Source organism: Papilio polytes, unplaced genomic scaffold (assembly GCF_000836215.1).
Source record: "Papilio polytes unplaced genomic scaffold, Ppol_1.0 DF822622.1, whole genome shotgun sequence".
Lineage (NCBI taxonomy): Eukaryota > Metazoa > Arthropoda > Insecta > Lepidoptera > Papilionidae > Papilio > Papilio polytes.
The window spans coordinates 821,213-838,199 of NW_013526582.1; the positions used below are offsets into that span (position 1 = coordinate 821,213).

The 16,987-nt window shown below is 35.1% G+C and overlaps 1 protein-coding gene across 5 annotated transcripts in view; it reads right to left on the bottom strand.

Annotated features, from left to right (window-relative positions):
• Window positions 1-16,987, bottom strand: part of LOC106105930 (la-related protein 1) — a 68,339-nt gene that overhangs the window by 41,776 nt on the left and 9,576 nt on the right. For 3 of the 5 annotated variants that reach the window (XM_013286408.1, XM_013286406.1, XM_013286405.1), the window contains exons 2-3: window positions 8,549-8,660; window positions 7,705-7,778 (exon numbers count right to left, since the gene is read on the bottom strand). In XM_013286408.1, the coding sequence (XP_013141862.1) occupies window positions 7,705-7,778; window positions 8,549-8,660 (186 nt within the window). Of the gene's footprint in view, window positions 1-4,492; window positions 4,644-7,704; window positions 7,779-8,548; window positions 8,661-16,987 lie in introns of those variants that run through there. The other 2 variants (XM_013286409.1, XM_013286413.1) reach the window with 2 other exon arrangements.

The following is a 16,987-nucleotide window of genomic DNA, read 5'->3' on the forward strand; positions in this document are numbered from 1 at the left end:
ATATTAATGGTAAAGATTTGAAAACTTCATTAACATTGTTGTCTGTTTGTCTGTGTGTTTGTCTATACTATTATAATAAAGCGTAAACACACACTTGTTTGTTGACTGAGATGTCAGCAATTACAGCATATTTTTGAATAATTCTTTTTGTAATAAAAAGCCGCACACTTACGTCACGCTTTAGGCTATATATTTTCACGCCATTAAACTTAGGGGGTAAATATTTTGGATAAAAACCATAATGTGGGAAAGAGACCATAAGTTGCTGCCAACATCAAGAAAACAAAATTACCATAGTAAGGTAATTGGTATTTTGACATTTGCCATTGATTATTTGACACATGTAAACAAAAAATAATATTTTCATAATTTTATGCGGATGAAGTCGCAGGGGAACAGCTAGTGTGTGATAATCTCGGTAACGACTAATCCAATTTATATTCATTTTTCATTAATGTACTGTGTTTGAGTAATTTAAAGTACAAAATATAAAAAAACGCACGTATCATACTAGTCATACTTCATACTAATATTATAAATACGAAAATTTAGATGGATGGATATTGGTTAGAGTTTGTAGCCTAAACTACTGAACGGATTTCGATGAAATTAGGTATAGATGTAGAGGATAGTCTGGAAGAACACAAAGGCTACACACTCTTTGGTTTTTTTTTAATTACACGCGGACGAAGTCGCGGGCGAGACCTAGTATACAAATAATAAATGTATAAAGTTCAATATGCGCTTAGCCTTGTACAACAAAGTCAGCAACGACTTTATTATCAAAAGGAATTAATTAGAAAATTTCAAATACCAACCACTTAAGCATAGAACACCCGTCTCTTTCTAACATGCGGCTAAACATCTTGCATCTCTGTCTAGCGTATTACTGAACATATATCCGTTAAATAGTTAGTATTCGTTTAAGGCAGGTGTGCGTTGCTATACAAACGTATGGGGAGACTTAGTATAGGGTTGTCAAAATAATTATTTCCCCTATATTTTTTATATGTATGCATTTTGTAGGTATTGAAATAACTCAAAAGCTGGCCCGATTTTAAAAATTCCTAAATGATAAGGCCATCACAAAAATGCATTAAAATTTGGACATTTATCAAATTATAAACTCTTACGTAGCGAAGCTAAGATGGATTCAATATAATACATCAACAGTGGTAGAGCCCGCTTTTACATCTTAGCACTGTAGGTCCAGCTCGCCCCCAGTTACAACCACACAGAAGACAGGCGTCAAGTGGAAGCAATTCCGCGTACAGACTGATGAGTGTGGTACTGGAGGCCTAATTTTAGTCCCTTTCTCGGTCCACCCATTTCTTATAAAGCAAGTATTAGATGGGAAAGTGGATTTAACGGTGAAGGAGACGCATTTGAAGGGGAAATGTCCTCTAAAAGTGCGCCTCCTCCGTCAATTAAGGGTAGGCAACGCATCAGCAATTGCGAATGTCTATGACCAGCGGTCGCTTCGCCACTTTGGCGGATTCAGGTGGCCGCTTGCTCGTTTTCCACATTATTGTATAAAAAAACCAGTAAATGATATCTCACTCGTCAAAATCTGTCCATCAATAGCTTACTTGTCCCCACTAAGGGTCTCGAGTACCCAAGTTAGGGGTGTCTAAGCCATAGTCAAGCCGACGCTTAAATACACGAATCAGGTAAAATGTACAGCCCTAGATATACATAATCAATACGTGTACCAATAAAATAGTTTACCATATTAAGTTGATATGTGGACCACACCCATATTTATCTTGTTGCAATCTCAAGATGGACGTAACCTATACTTCTATACTATTATAATAAACCGTAAACACACACTTCTTTGTTGCCTAAGATGTCAGCAATTACAACATATTTTTGAATAACTTACGTCACGCTTTAGGCTATATATTTTCACGCAATTAAACTTAGGGGGTAAATATTTTGGATAAAAATCCTAATGTGGGAAAGAAACCATAAGTTGCTGCCAACATCAAAGAAGCAAGGTTACCATGCTTTGTGATCATGTCATGTCATTTTGACATGATAACTTGACACATGTAAACAATAAAATAAAATTTTAAAACAAAAGCAACAGCTAGTCCTAAGATACACACTAATTAACTTTATAAATTACTAGCTGTCGCTCGCGAATTCGCCCGCGTAAATTTAAAAATAATAAAAATGTTATTCAGTGATAACGTAGCTTTTTAATAGTGAAAGATTTTTTTAAATCGGTCTAATAGTTTTTGAGTTATTCCAATACATACAACTTTAAAAGGATTGTGATCTCTTTCCCGTCTGTAAATTTATTCTCTCTCTTGTAACAATATCACTCCATTTCAAGCTTTATAAGAAAAAGACTATAGATTTTCTAACATTAGTATGTAACGGATAAACTCAAAAACTACTGGGCCGATATTAAAAATTCTTTTACTATTAGAAAGCTTAATTATCACTGAGTAACATAGACTATATTAATTATTTCTTTTAATTCTACATGAAGCAAGTCGCGGACAAAAGCTAGTATATATGTAAATGCATATAATGTTCACATAGTGACGAGTACATGTTCACAAATAGATGTGGCTGCATACCAACAATACTTCTTGCATACCAAAATAACAGTTTTTTTTCGTACTCAATTTGTTAGTTGAATTAAAATTTATACTAATATTATAAAGAGGAAAGATTTGTATTTTTGGATTTTTGTATGTATTTAAACAAGACAAAAACTACTGGCCCGATTTCAAAAATTCTTTCATCATTAAAAAGCTTCGTAATCGCTGAATAACATAGGCTATATTTTAACTATTTTATTAATTTCACGCGGGCGAAGTCGTGAGCAACAGCTAGTATACTATATTACTAATAGTTTAATCATCATCATCCTCCTTATCCTACTCCCGTTGGCGCAACAGGTTTTTGTCCTCCAAGTAACTCTATCATACGTCATCTCAGTCATCACTCCCTTTCTGATCATGTCACCTTTCACGCAATACATCTCTTTCTATGTCTACTTCTACCGGTGTACCACACTCATTACTAACGTTCTTGTAACATGCGATTCATCCCTTTATTACTGATAGTAGCCCCAGTGGTAGAGAAAGTAAGGAGTAAAAGGTTAGCATGGAGGCATGTTATGAGGGATGAATCGCATGTTACAAGGAGAATGTTAGCTATGAGTCTGGTACACTGGTAGAGGAAGACATAAAAAGAGATAGATGATGAAAGGTGATATTACGGCCTATAACGGACATATTAAACCAGAAAGTTTAAATGTATGGATGTTTGTAACTACCTATTTTTTTTTTATTTTATTTTATTTATTTACGGATAACTTACAGCTAGCTTAAAAAACAATAATAAAATAAACAAAAAAATGAAGGCCAATTACAAGTTATCGCAGATAGTCACAAGTATATATTATAATGAAATTCAGTCCTTGTAAATTGTATCACACTACACTTATATGAAGATAAAGATCCCCTTCCACTCACTATCGCGTATTGAAAAAACGGTCATTGAGGATTCGTTTAACTTTAGGTGCCGATATGTTAAATATATCTATACAATCAGAAAGTGCATTATAACATCTGCATCTATCTCCTAATTTTTCATTAAGCGCGAACGGAGTTGATGGCTATACCTAGTATTTACATACATTCGATTGCGTATCTTTATAGTTATCTAACATACAAGAGAACATTTTTCTGGGACATTACGAAAACTGCTTTGCAATATCCGACGAATACAGTTACAAGTGTACTCTTTTCGTAGTTCTATTTGCATTCTGTACTTTCATACGTCTTACTAATATTATAAAGAGGAAAGATTTATATTTTTGTATATGTTGAAATAACTCAAATACTACTGGGCCGATTTCAAAAATTGTATCACCACTAGCTTTAAAAAAAAAAAAAAATAAGTAGCCTATGTGTTCTACCAGACTATTCTCTACATCTATACCAAATTTCATCGACATCCGTTCAGCAGTTTATGCTACAAAATCTAACAAACATCCATCTAAACTTTCGGTTTTATAATATTAATATAAGGTATGATTCAAAAACTACTTTACCAATGATACTAAATTTAAATACCACGAGGACGAAGTCACGAGCTTCACCTACTACCTTAAGGCGATGTATGTTTGGATGGATGTTTGTTAGAGTTCATAGCCTAAACTGATGAACGGATCGCCATAAAATTAGGCATAGATGTATAGCAAATGGAAGAACACAGATTACTTAATCTTTGACAAACCGTATACACTACCAAACCAAGACGCAATATTTGACCTTCAAAATACTTTTTGGTGCGTAAGAGAATCGGATTTCGGTATCTTAAATCTCGATTTCAACTCTAAACTTCAGTTACCTGTCTAGATCAAATTAATTTAAATGTAAACCATACATAAAATACCACGCAACTCAACTACGACGTAAAACACCATAGCAATAAAACTCCATTGCATATAAACACATCAAAAGCAAACCATGAAATTTTTTGCATTCCAATTTGAACAAGCACAAAATCACAATATCAATATAAAATAACTAAATACACTAAACTGGTATTGCTAAAGGTCACTTGCTGAATATTATTTTATTTAGAAAATAAAACGCACGGACGCGTCTATCCACAACGCCGGTTAGCGCGGTACTACACTAGTGTTGGGATAATACAAAAGTCGATAGTGACTGGCTTGATTGATTTATTTTTATTATTACTTTTTCCTGTAACAGGTTACTAGATAGTATTATGGCTTTTCCTTATATGCAACAATTTAAATTAATAAACAGTCGCAATTTACACGTTTTAGTGAATTTATACTTTTGTTGCAACTAAATGGAAATTCAAAAAAAATTGTTGAACGGAATTAGAATTATTTACATATAAAAGAAAATATCACGTGATTTGTTAATGTATTAACCGTGAAAACGGTTATATCACAATATAAATAGGTGTAAATTCCAAGGTATAAATAATACTATTAATATCATTCAAACATTCACAAATTCAGCATAAATAAAAACTCCATTTTTCAAAGAGAATAAAAGAGACAATTTTAATACACTCGTTGTGTCTATTATATCACACCGTTATATAAACTGCGTAGTTTATAGGAAATATCGATATCGATACGAGACCTATGTAACATCACTATCCCCCTCCGCGCCGGCGCACAAATGCAAATAAATACGAGTTATGCGAGACTCATAGCTATCGTGCTAGAGGTAAATTAATTATTGTAATATCGTTTGATACGGTTCTCATTGCCGCACGCATATTCATTATGGGGTAACTCAGGGAGCTCCTCAGTGTAGACTTAAAGAGACAGTAAGTACCTTTTAAATAAACAACCTTCTGAATAGTCCTTTAGTGTACAATGGCGGAAATCAACGATGTTCCATTAACAGAAAAAAAATAGTTTAACAGTGGTAGAGCCCGCTTTAACATCTTTGCACGAATGGGCCGGCTCGCCCGGTGTAATACCACGACCACACAGAAAACAGGCGTGAAGTGGAAGCAACTCCGCGTTTCATCTGATGAGTGTGGTGCCGGAGGCCCAATTTTAGTCCCTTTTCCTTTCCACCCTTTTCTTAAGAGGAAAGGATGGGAGGAAAAAGTGGATTGGACGGTGAAGGAGATGCATAGGAAGGGGAAATGTCCTCTTTATGTGCGTCTCCTCTTCCGTCAATTAGGGTAGGCAACGCATCTACAATAGCGGATGTTTATGGGCAGCGGTCGCTTTCCATTTCGGTGGATTCAGGTGGCCGCTTGCTCGTTTGCCACCTCGTATTATAAAAAAAAAAAAGTTCTATGCAACGAGGCATATTTCGTTTGATACAAATAACTAATTAAGTTAAGTGACCGGTCTTTTTGACCGACTTTCCAAAAGAAGGAGGTACTCAATTCGTCTGTATGTTTTTTTTTATGTGTGTTACGGCATAACTCCGCCGCTAGTGGACCGATTTTGATCATTCTTTTTTTATCCGAAAGGTAGTGCTTGCAGGTGGGTCCCATTTTTTTGTTTGATTTTTGGAGTCTAAGACTACGACGTAGTTAAATAGTTTTTGTACAGTTTAAAAGCTCTGTCTCAATAGTTATTGTTCCGCGTCGTCGTCTCTACATGCACAAACACACTGTGGAATGTAACACCGATAAATTCCCAGATTGTACATTCACAGATTACATATAGAAACAAGTTTAAGTAATATATGACAAAGTGTTTTATTTCTTACTTAATAAATAACAGCGTTGATTTTATCATATTAATATTATAAATGCGAAAGTTTAGATTGATGGATAATTGTTAGAATTTGTATCCTAAACAGCAAAACGGATTACGATGGAGTTTGGTATAGATGTAGAGGATAGTCTGGAAGAACACATGGGCTATATATACACTTTTTTTGAATACCACTCGGATGAACTCGCGGATCAAAGCTATTTTTTTTATAAAATTTCACTACAAAGAGGTACAAACGGCCAACGATTTTGAGATACAAAAATCATAAGTTACGTCAAACTTCATTTGTTTGTAATTATTATTTTAAACTAACTGACGCCCGCGACTTTGTTGTCGTGTAAAAAACACCTAAGTTCCAAATTTCATCCTAACCCTTTCCGCCGTTCTGGATGTACATTAGAAGGTATACACAGAACAATTCAGAAGTAGAACATAGTCCGGCGAAACACGAGCATTACTCTTTTTTAGGTCCTCGCGGACGGACTCACGGGTGCAAGCTTGTACAATATAAAACTCCCTCAACAAGACCATTGTTAACTCAACATTAACGGTATTGCATGGTGAATTTAAAACAAATGAAAACGCTCTTGATTTCATTTACAAACACTACAAAAGCGACATTAATCGATTCGGAGCGAATAATCGAATTCGAAATTGTTGAAATAAAAAACATAATTAAAATAAAATATGTCCATAAACTCGATTATGACACATGTAACGTGCTAGCTTTCGCCACGACTGCATCATCATCTTTCTCCTAATCCTAGCCTATCTGTTCTTGCAGACTATCTCCTACATCTATACCAAATTTCATCGAAATCCGTTAAGCCGTTTCGGCTACAAACTCTAAAAAACATCCATCTAAACTTTCGCATGTATAATATTAGTATGATAGTAGACTTGCTATCAACCGCGGCTTCGTACGCGTTGAAATAAAAAAAATAGCCTATATTTTCTTCCAAATTATGCTCTACGTCTATGCCAAATTACATCCAGAGTCGTTTAGCCGTTTGGGCTACAAACTCTAACAAACATCCATCTAAACTTTCGCATTTATAATTTTAGTATGATGGAGCTTATAATTCAGTTATCATCATCATCATCCACTTGCTCTTATCCCTTACGGAGGGTCGGTACAGTATGTGCTCTTCCATACATCTCTATCATCATATCTGAATCCACCCCTTTCTTAAGCATATCCTCTTTCACACAATCCATACTTTCTTCGGTCTTACTCTTCCTTTGTAGCCATCCACATTCAATCTTAACACTTTCTGGTTTCTGGTACTACTGGATCTTATAATTCAGTAAAATGTTTTATTACATGTACGCGACGGTACTAAACTTGACAACCGACATAGTACCTTTCAGAGAAAGTACCAGTGAAAAGTTCGCTATGCGTCTTCTATACATTTTGAACCATCTTTGATTCTTGGTCAAAACATTCAACATACCTTTTGGTTAATCTTGACAGTTTTCGTTGCCTTCACGACAGTCGGCTTTGGGGCTGGCGGCGCCACGACTGGTTCTGTTTAGAAACAAATAAATATTATATTTCATAAAATACCACTGTAAGCGCCAGATACAATCTTACTAAACTGACTAAGACAGAAGAACCTCGATAACTCGGTAACTTAAAAAAATTATATGTTCCCTTCCCATCAGAACAGAAAACCTCTATTACATAGACCCTTGATAACTTAAAACCTCTATAACTTAAAATATTTTGTGTTTCCCTTGGACTTTAACTTATCGAGGATCTACTGTATTATAAATGTGAAGATTTAGATGGATGGATGGATGGATGTTGGTTAGAGTTTGGAGCCTAAACTGCTAAACGGTTCTCGGTGAAATTTGGCATAGCTGTAGAGCATAATTTGGTAGAACAAATAGGCTACTAACTTTTTTTTTTAATTCCACACGGATGGAGTAGCGGGCGAATGTTAGTCATTTATATTTTATCTTTGCAATTCCTTTTTTACTCTGTGTCTGTATTTTTTTACTATCTATGCACAATTCATAATCTATGAAGACGCTATCTCTTCAACCAACATCGCGACAACGCTGTAGCATTTTTGTAATAATTTCTATTATACAATATATTTGTATTTAAAGTAATAAGATTTGTAATCCTTATTCTACAATGAACATATTTTTAGGGAGGTACACCGATAGAGGTAGACCTAGAAAGAGATGGATGGTTTGCGTGAAAGGTGACATGATGAAAGGAGTGATGACTGAGATGACATATGATTGAGTTATTTGGATAAAGTAGGGGAGTTGATGTTAATACAATACCTGGTGGTGGTGGCTGCACCCTGCCCTGCTGCTGCGGCTGTAACGGTGTCCTCTTCTCTTCTAGAAGAGAAGGCGGCGCCGGCGGCGGCACGCCTGTGCTGCCTCCGCGAACCTACGGGCAAAACAAACATTAACTATGCGTCGTACAAATAAGAAATCGTCACTGATGCTCGATCGACCTATCTAAACTAATATAACGAGGAAAGATTTGTATTTTTGTATGTATTAAATTATCATTAAACCCTAAGCCGATTTCAAAAATTTCATCATTAAAAGGCTACGTTACAGTAACATCTTATAAATCTTAGAAATATTATCATATAAACATTATAAATGCAAAAGTTAATGGATGGATGAATGTTTGTAAGCGTTTGTAGCATAAACGGGTGAACGCATCTCCATGAAATTTGGCACAGGTTTAGAGCATAGTCTGGAAGAACACGTATGCTACTTTTTTATCCCGGGAATAGTTACGGTTCCCGTGGGATTCATTAATTTAGTTTTTTTAATGTTTACTCGATCATCCCGCAAGGGTTTAACATATCATATTGAAATTTGGCTCAGATATAAAACAAAGTCTGGAGTTCACATGAGATAAGGTTCATCCCCGAGAAATGTACGGTTCCAGAGGGATACGTAGCTTTTTGTTATATATATAGTTTGTATGTTTTCTAATACCACGCGAACGAAGTCGCGGACGAAAGCTAGTTAATGATATAGAATACGTTATTAATTACGACTATATCAAGGACACTTTCCGTTCAGACTATTTTTACAAAGAACAACCGAATCAGCCTTATAACTGGTTTGGCATGTCGAAAATCAACGCGTGGTACAAGTCAAGAGTTAACGCGTGTTCGTGAAAACGTACTGGTTTCCCACTCCTTTTAGTGAGAATAAGCGAGACGACAGTACGATTAAAGAAGCAAATTATGATAAATGATGTGCCAAATTCCAACTCATCATCAACATTAACTTACGTAGCTTAGAACAAAATAGGGATGACAAGTTCATAGACAATCACACTGGCCTACTGCGGATTGTTTCCACTCACATCTTTTGAATTACTTCATTACATGTGCAGGTTGCATCACGATGTTTTCTTACACCATAAGAACGTCGGGTAAATCTACATATGGAATTCGAAAAACATAATATATGGTGAGAAACATGGACGTGTAGATAGCCCGCCCGTTCAAATAAGTAACAAATACGCTACCAAGACGATGATACTCTTGTATATTCTTTCTAACAAATCTTATATACGTCTATAGTCTGTATGTCTAAAAACCGTCAGCCAAGTAGGAAGTACAAACAATAAGATAAATCTCTATGAAGGCTGACATATCAATCTGATAACATGAAAAACGACATTAGTTATGTAATTTTTCACACACAACGAATGCGTCATTCAAATGTAAAAGTTATTTTATATTACGCTAGGTTTCGTCAATTTATAAAAGGTTAATTGTTTCTGAAATTAACTAACAAACTAAATTTAACAGTGATAGAGCCCGCTTAACATCTTAGCACTGCAGGGCACGCCCGGTGTAATACCACGACCACACAGAAGACAGGCGTGAAATGGAAGCAATTACGTGTTTATTCTCATGAGTGTAGTGCCGTAGGCTTAATTTAAGTCCCTTTCTCTTCACCACCCTTTTCCTATAAAAAGAGGATGGGAAGAGGAAGTGGATTTGACAGTGGAGGAGATGCATAAGAAGGGGAAATGTCCCCTTTATGTGCGTCTTCTCCTCCGTCGGATAAAGGTAGACAACGCATCTGCAATTGCGGATGTCGATGCGCAGCGGTCGCTTCGCCATTTTGGCGAATTCTGGTGGCCGGTTGCTCGTTTGCCACCTTATGTTATAAAAAAAAATGCCGAGACTCATTTTATAGTTACTTAAGTGGTACCCTAGTGAAATATCTTAGTGTCATAATATCACACATAGTTCGACACTTTGTCTTACTATTATAACAATTACTTGTGTAATTAAAAAGCATAAAGGCAAAATCTTATAACTTGTACCACATATTTTATACCAGAATTGCTTAAGCGATATTCCAGCCATGACAGACCTTGGCAACCTTGCTTCCTTGATGTTGTCAGTAACTTATGGTCTCTTTCCCACATTAGGGTTTTTACCCAAAACATTTACCCCCTAAGTTTAATGGCGTGAAATATATAGCCTAAAGTGTGACGTAAGTGTAGGGCATTTCATTAAAAATAGAATTATTCAAAAATATGCTGTAGTTCTGACATCTTAGGCAACAAAGAAGTGTGTGTTTACGCTTTATTATAATAGTAAAGATTAGTTGCCAAAGTTTATCTTGGTAACTAACTGGTAACTTATTAATAAGTCTCAGGCCGAGAATATACTTAAGGGAGTGAATTCAGATATGATGGCTGATAGAGATGTATCAAAGAGTACACTGCCAACCCTATATAAGGACAAGGGTAGGTTGATGATGATGAGCGACGAATCCTGTCTAGTTCATATTAAACAAGCTGTTGCTTGCGACTTCGCCCGCGAGAAATTAGAAAATAATACAAAATATAGCCTATGTTACTCACAGATAAATTACCTTTCTAATGGTGAAAGAATTTTTAAAATCGGCTTAGTAGGTTTTACGTAAATCGAATACATACAAAAATACAAATCTTTTCTCTTTATAAAGTATAGAAATATAAATAAAAAACATGGAACATGATAAAAATAACAAATCAAACCGCGGATTTCATGGCCCAAAATGTACACTGTATAACCGTGATCAAAGCGATGTAACTTCAAAATGGCGGTCGAATTTTTTTGCCGCCAATATCGTAACTGGTCGTTGACTCTGAAATACACGCGATGCGGTCTAGAACCATCTGGATTTGAACACTTAAAACACAAATAAAATATACCAAAAAGTGTACATTCAGTCGGTAATTTTAATCTACATTAAATTCTTCTGACAATAAATATATTTATTTGGATGAGGATTAATATCAAGACAAATAAAACACCGCCGCAAATAGTATGCGATATTTAATTGCAATTTTTTAAACAAATAAATGGTTATTGTAAGAAAACAATTAATGATAGACATATGCCATCGCGGACTTTTCCGGAAATACAAAATCTATTAAAAACCATATCCTATATTATTCACAGATAACGTAGCTTTCTATTGGTGAAAGAACTTTTAAAACCGCTCCAATACTTTTTGAGTTTATCTAATTCATACAAAAACACAAATGTCCACTTTATAATATTAGTAAAGAGAAAACAGAGATAAAAATCCACTAATAAATAGATCTATAATTACCGACAGACCATAAAGTCCTACCTACGTCATTTCAGTCGCCCCTTGACCATATCACCTTTCATGCAATCCATCCATCTCTTTCTAGACCTCATAAATTCATATTTAAGATCTGTTTTCGATGAAAAAGTATGGAACAGCGCATAGAATATTAATTATTTTAATACACGCGGACATATTCGCGGGAAACAGCTAGTGTTAACATTACATCATTACAATACTTCTACAATAAACTAATTGTAGTGATCACCGGCGTTATCACGGGACAATCACTCTAATTGTGAGATATGCATCACCTGTCTCTATTCCACTTATTGGTTGGAAAGAGACATGTGCACTTGAGTAACACCTTTATCGATAAAGATATCGCAAGACAGGCCGGTGTAGGGTGACCATGTTAATTTTAGGACTGCCTAAATTATATTATGACACCTCAATTCAATAAAAAGAACGTCAAATATATGGCACTCCTTACGGTATGAAGATTTCTAATTTATTTATTTTTACATTATGAAATAAAAGTGATGATAAAAATGGCATTAACCTAAAATATAATTAAAGTTACAGGTTCGTCTATGTACAAAAATATTTACATTTTAATTTAAAGCAAAAAAAAGAGCTACGCAATAAACAACTATTCAAAGTATCGGCTAAAAACTCTTGGACACCCTACACTTAATTCAACTTTAATACCCGATTCCATAAATCGATACAAATCGATACAAAGGTTCACAAGCAAATAATCAAGGCAACAAATATAAAGATTATTATGAACACGTGAAAATTACGCAAATTATAATCTTATATGCGATATCCGTTTACGAACTGATAAGGTTTGTCAGGAAATTATCAAAAAAACCTTGACTTACGCATAAACTTCAAATCAATAAAACACAATGAAAGATTCCAGTGGTAGAGCCCGCTTTAACATTTTCGCACTGTAGGGCTCGCCCTCAGTAATACCACGACCACACAGAAAACAGGCGTGAAGTGGAAGCATGTCCTCGTACAGTCTGATGAGTGTGGTGCCGGAGGCCTCATTTTAGTCCCTTTCCCTTACCACTCTGTTCTTGAGGGGAAAGGATGGGAAGGAAAAAGGATTTGTCGGGGGAGGGAACGCGTAGGAAGGGGAAATGTCCTTTGTGTGCGTCTCCTCCGTCAATTAATGGTAGGCAACGCATCTGCAATTGTGGATGTTTGTGGGCAGCGATCGTTCATTTCGGTGGATTCAGGTGGCCGTTTGCTCGTTTGCCATCATATGTTATAATAAAAAAAAGATAAAAAAAAATCGCAAACACAATTATAATTCAAGTATCCATTGTGCAGAATTTAACGTTATATTTCATCCTAGTATTCATCTATACTAACATTATAAAGAGGAAAGAATTTGTTTTTTTGTATGTATTAATATATCTCCAAAACTAATGGTCCGATTTTGAAAATTCTTTCACCATCAGAAAGGGAATTTATCTGTGAGTAACATAGGCTATATTTTTTTAATTTCACGCGGGCAAAGTCGCAACTAACTGCTAGTCTTATCCAAAAGAATAATATAAATTCGTTGAGCGTAGACAAGTGTAACCAACACATTTTATCACAGTCTCCAAGGCCGTAAATAATCACTAATCGTACTCAATCGATAGCCACATCGAACTACATTGCATGTTGCCAACTGATTTTATTTTTTAAACTAGCTGTTCCCGTGCGGCTTCATATGAAGTTGCAAATGTCAAAATTACTGTTACCATAATAACCTTGCTTCTTTAATGTCGGCAGCTTGTAGTTTACGGTCCCTTTCCCACATGAAGGATTTTCCAATTTATGTACCCCCTAAGTTGAATAGCATGAAAATATATAGCCTAAAGCGTGTCGTAAGTGTAGGGCTTTTTATTAAAGAAAGAATTATTCAAATATACTGTGATTGCTGACATCTTACATCACGAAGTAGTATGTGTGTACGCTGTAATATATTAAGTACTAGCTTTCGCCCGCAACTCCGTCCGCGTGGAATTAAAAAATAGTGTTAGACAACTGAAATAATATTTCTAATGTTACTATCAAATTCACACAGAAATAAGTTTTAATCAAGTTAGTTAAAAAACATACAACAAAGTGTAAATCGAAAATTTATAGCTTACTAATTTTTGCCCGTGACTCCGTCCACGTAGAATTAAAAACAATTAAAGTTAGAAGCCTACGTGTTCTTCCAGATCCCGTAGATCTATGACAAATTGCGTCGAGATCCGTTAAGCCGTTTAGGCTACAAACTCTAACAAACATCCATCCATCTAAACTTTCACATTTACATTACTAAGATTGCATTGTAAAGCTATCTCAGATATAGCAAAGAACAATAAAAGTGAGAACATTATTTTTTATTACAACCGATTATGTCACCTACAGCACATTTCCATAACAACCGGAAATAATAAGGTGACACGAAATAAAATTAACACTCCTGTACGTGACATTATATTACACGACCTTGAATATACGTGAGAGAAATAAATATATGAAATAAAACAGCGACTGAAACATTACCCTCGAACTCCTCTACTTTGACACTTTACGAACTAATTGCCAGCTGCGCTTTAACCCTAATTTGTGCTTATTTAAAAAAAAAAAACATAGCCTATGTCACTCAGTGATAATGTAGCTTTCTAAAACTTAAAGAATTTTAGAAATCGGCACAGTACTTTTTGACTTTACTCCTTACATACAAAAATAAAAATATTTCCTCTACTATAGTGTTTTGTGATTTATGCTGGTTCTGTTTCACTCAAGTAACGTAGTTCGGAAACACATTTCATGCAGTTTTAGCACCACACTAACGTATCCTTAAATGTAGCTGGGAAACCGACCATTACGAACATAATTCAAGAAGATTGTATTCTTAATGTCGACACACTACTCAAACTGGTATGAGCAATGTTTCCTAAAAGAAAATTTAATCTCCCCCTTCTTGTACCCAGAAGACTATAACAGTACGACCAGGAAGAGTATGGGGTAATCTATCTATATCTATACTATGATAATAAAGCGTAAACACTCACTTCTTTGTTGCCTAAGATGTCAACAATTACAGCATATTTTTAAATAATTCTTTTTTTAATAAAAAGCCCTACACTTACGTCACGCTTTAGGCTATATATTTTCACGCGATTAAACTTAGGTAGTAAATATTTTGGATAAAAACCCTAATGTGGGAAAGAGACTACAAGTTGCTGTCAACATCAAGAAAGCAAGATTGCTAAGGTTTGTCATGTCGTGTCATTTTGACATTTGCTATTGATAATTTGACAAATTTAAAAGATAAAATAAAGTTTTTATAATTACAAGCGGATAAACCGTATGGGAACAACTAGTTACGTTTATCAAGCCTTTTCCTTACTTTATGGATGTATAACCTGTAGTCTATACTAATATTATAAAGAAAAAAGATTTGGATTTTTGTATATAGATAACACGAAAACTACTGGACCGATTTAAAAAATTCTTTCACCATTAAAAAGCTTCATCATAAGTGAATAACATAAATGATATTCTTTAATTCTAAGCGGGCGAAGTCGCAAGCAGCAGCTAGTTCCATACACCAAATAAACACATTTTTCATTAATCTCAATTCTTTTGTTGGCACGATATGAATTTGTGACGTCACAAATCAATATGGCGTCCGCTGGCCGCTTCAATGTCACAAATCTAGTCTAGTAGACGAAAGATATTGTGTAAGTCTTGCCAAGGTATAAAAGTTTCACATCTTCACTATCACTACATAGCAAAAAAGACCGATTCCTGCTGTCTGTCTGTATGTATGCTTAGATCTTTAAAACCACGAAGCGAATGTTAATGCAGTTTTTTTAATAGATAGAGTGATTCAAGAGGAATGTTTATATGTATAACTAGCCTTTGCCCGCGACTCCGTCCGCGTGAATTTAAAAATAATAAAGAAATGAAAAAAAATTAGCCTTTGTTACTTACAGATAACTTATCTTTTTAACGGTGAAAGAATTTTGAAAATCGGCCCAGTAGTTTTAGAGCCTATTTGTTACAAACAAACAAAGTTTTCCTCTTTATAATATTAGTATAGGGAAATATTGATAATAAAAGTGATTTAGGGTCTGTACCACCAAATTGTAACTTGTCTGATAACAATACGTGTAAAATATGTGATGGAAATATGGGATTTTGTTAGGTTATCTGACAGTGACTTCATTTTTAAGCTATCTGAGCCTCTATTAGCCAGTGGTGGGACAGACCCTTAGACTGTGATGTAAATAAATACATTTTCGTATCGACGAAGTCGGGGAAAAAGCTAATCCTACTAATATTATGGATGGATGTTAGCTAGAGTTTGTAATCTAAACAGCTGTACTGATTTCGATTAAAATTGTCACAATCATAGAAACGTCTGAAAGACCACAAAGCGCACTAAGTTTTAATAATTCCGTAAAGGCGGAGTCGCGGGTAAAACCTAGCATATAAACGCTTCATATTAGCCATTATACCTTGACCTACCCTCACACAAAGCAAATCGAGTTCGAGTACAAAGGTCACAGCTGCATACATTCTTAAACTATTTGAACTGCGAAATAATAACTTTATGATATTACCGCCTTTAGATTAAACAAAACTTAAAAAAAAGTCGTTATGTATATTCTTCTAATGTCATATGTACAATCGCGGAAATCCGCGGTGTCCACTTCCGGAAAAATTACCTTGTTCATTGCAACGAGACAACGACCTCTACCAACAAATAACTAATTAGATAGTAGTGAGTGTAAACGTTGAAAAAAAATCAACTAAACAATTGGGACCCACCTGCAAGCATTACCTTTCGGATAAAAAAAGAATTATCAAAATCGGTCCACTAGCGGCGGAGTCATGCCGTAACAAACATAAAAAAAAACATACAGACAAATTGAGTACCTCCTTCTTTTGGGAAGTCGTATAAAAATGGAACTAGCTGTGTATTACACATTCATAAGCTGCGTTGTTTTGATTTTTGTTCCGCATCACCACCTCACTATACATCCCCACTAAGGCTCGGGGCCTTCCCTAAGTTACTAACTTAGTCAATCACACTGCTGGTTGACATCACACATATCTTTGAATTTCTTCTCCGATATGTGC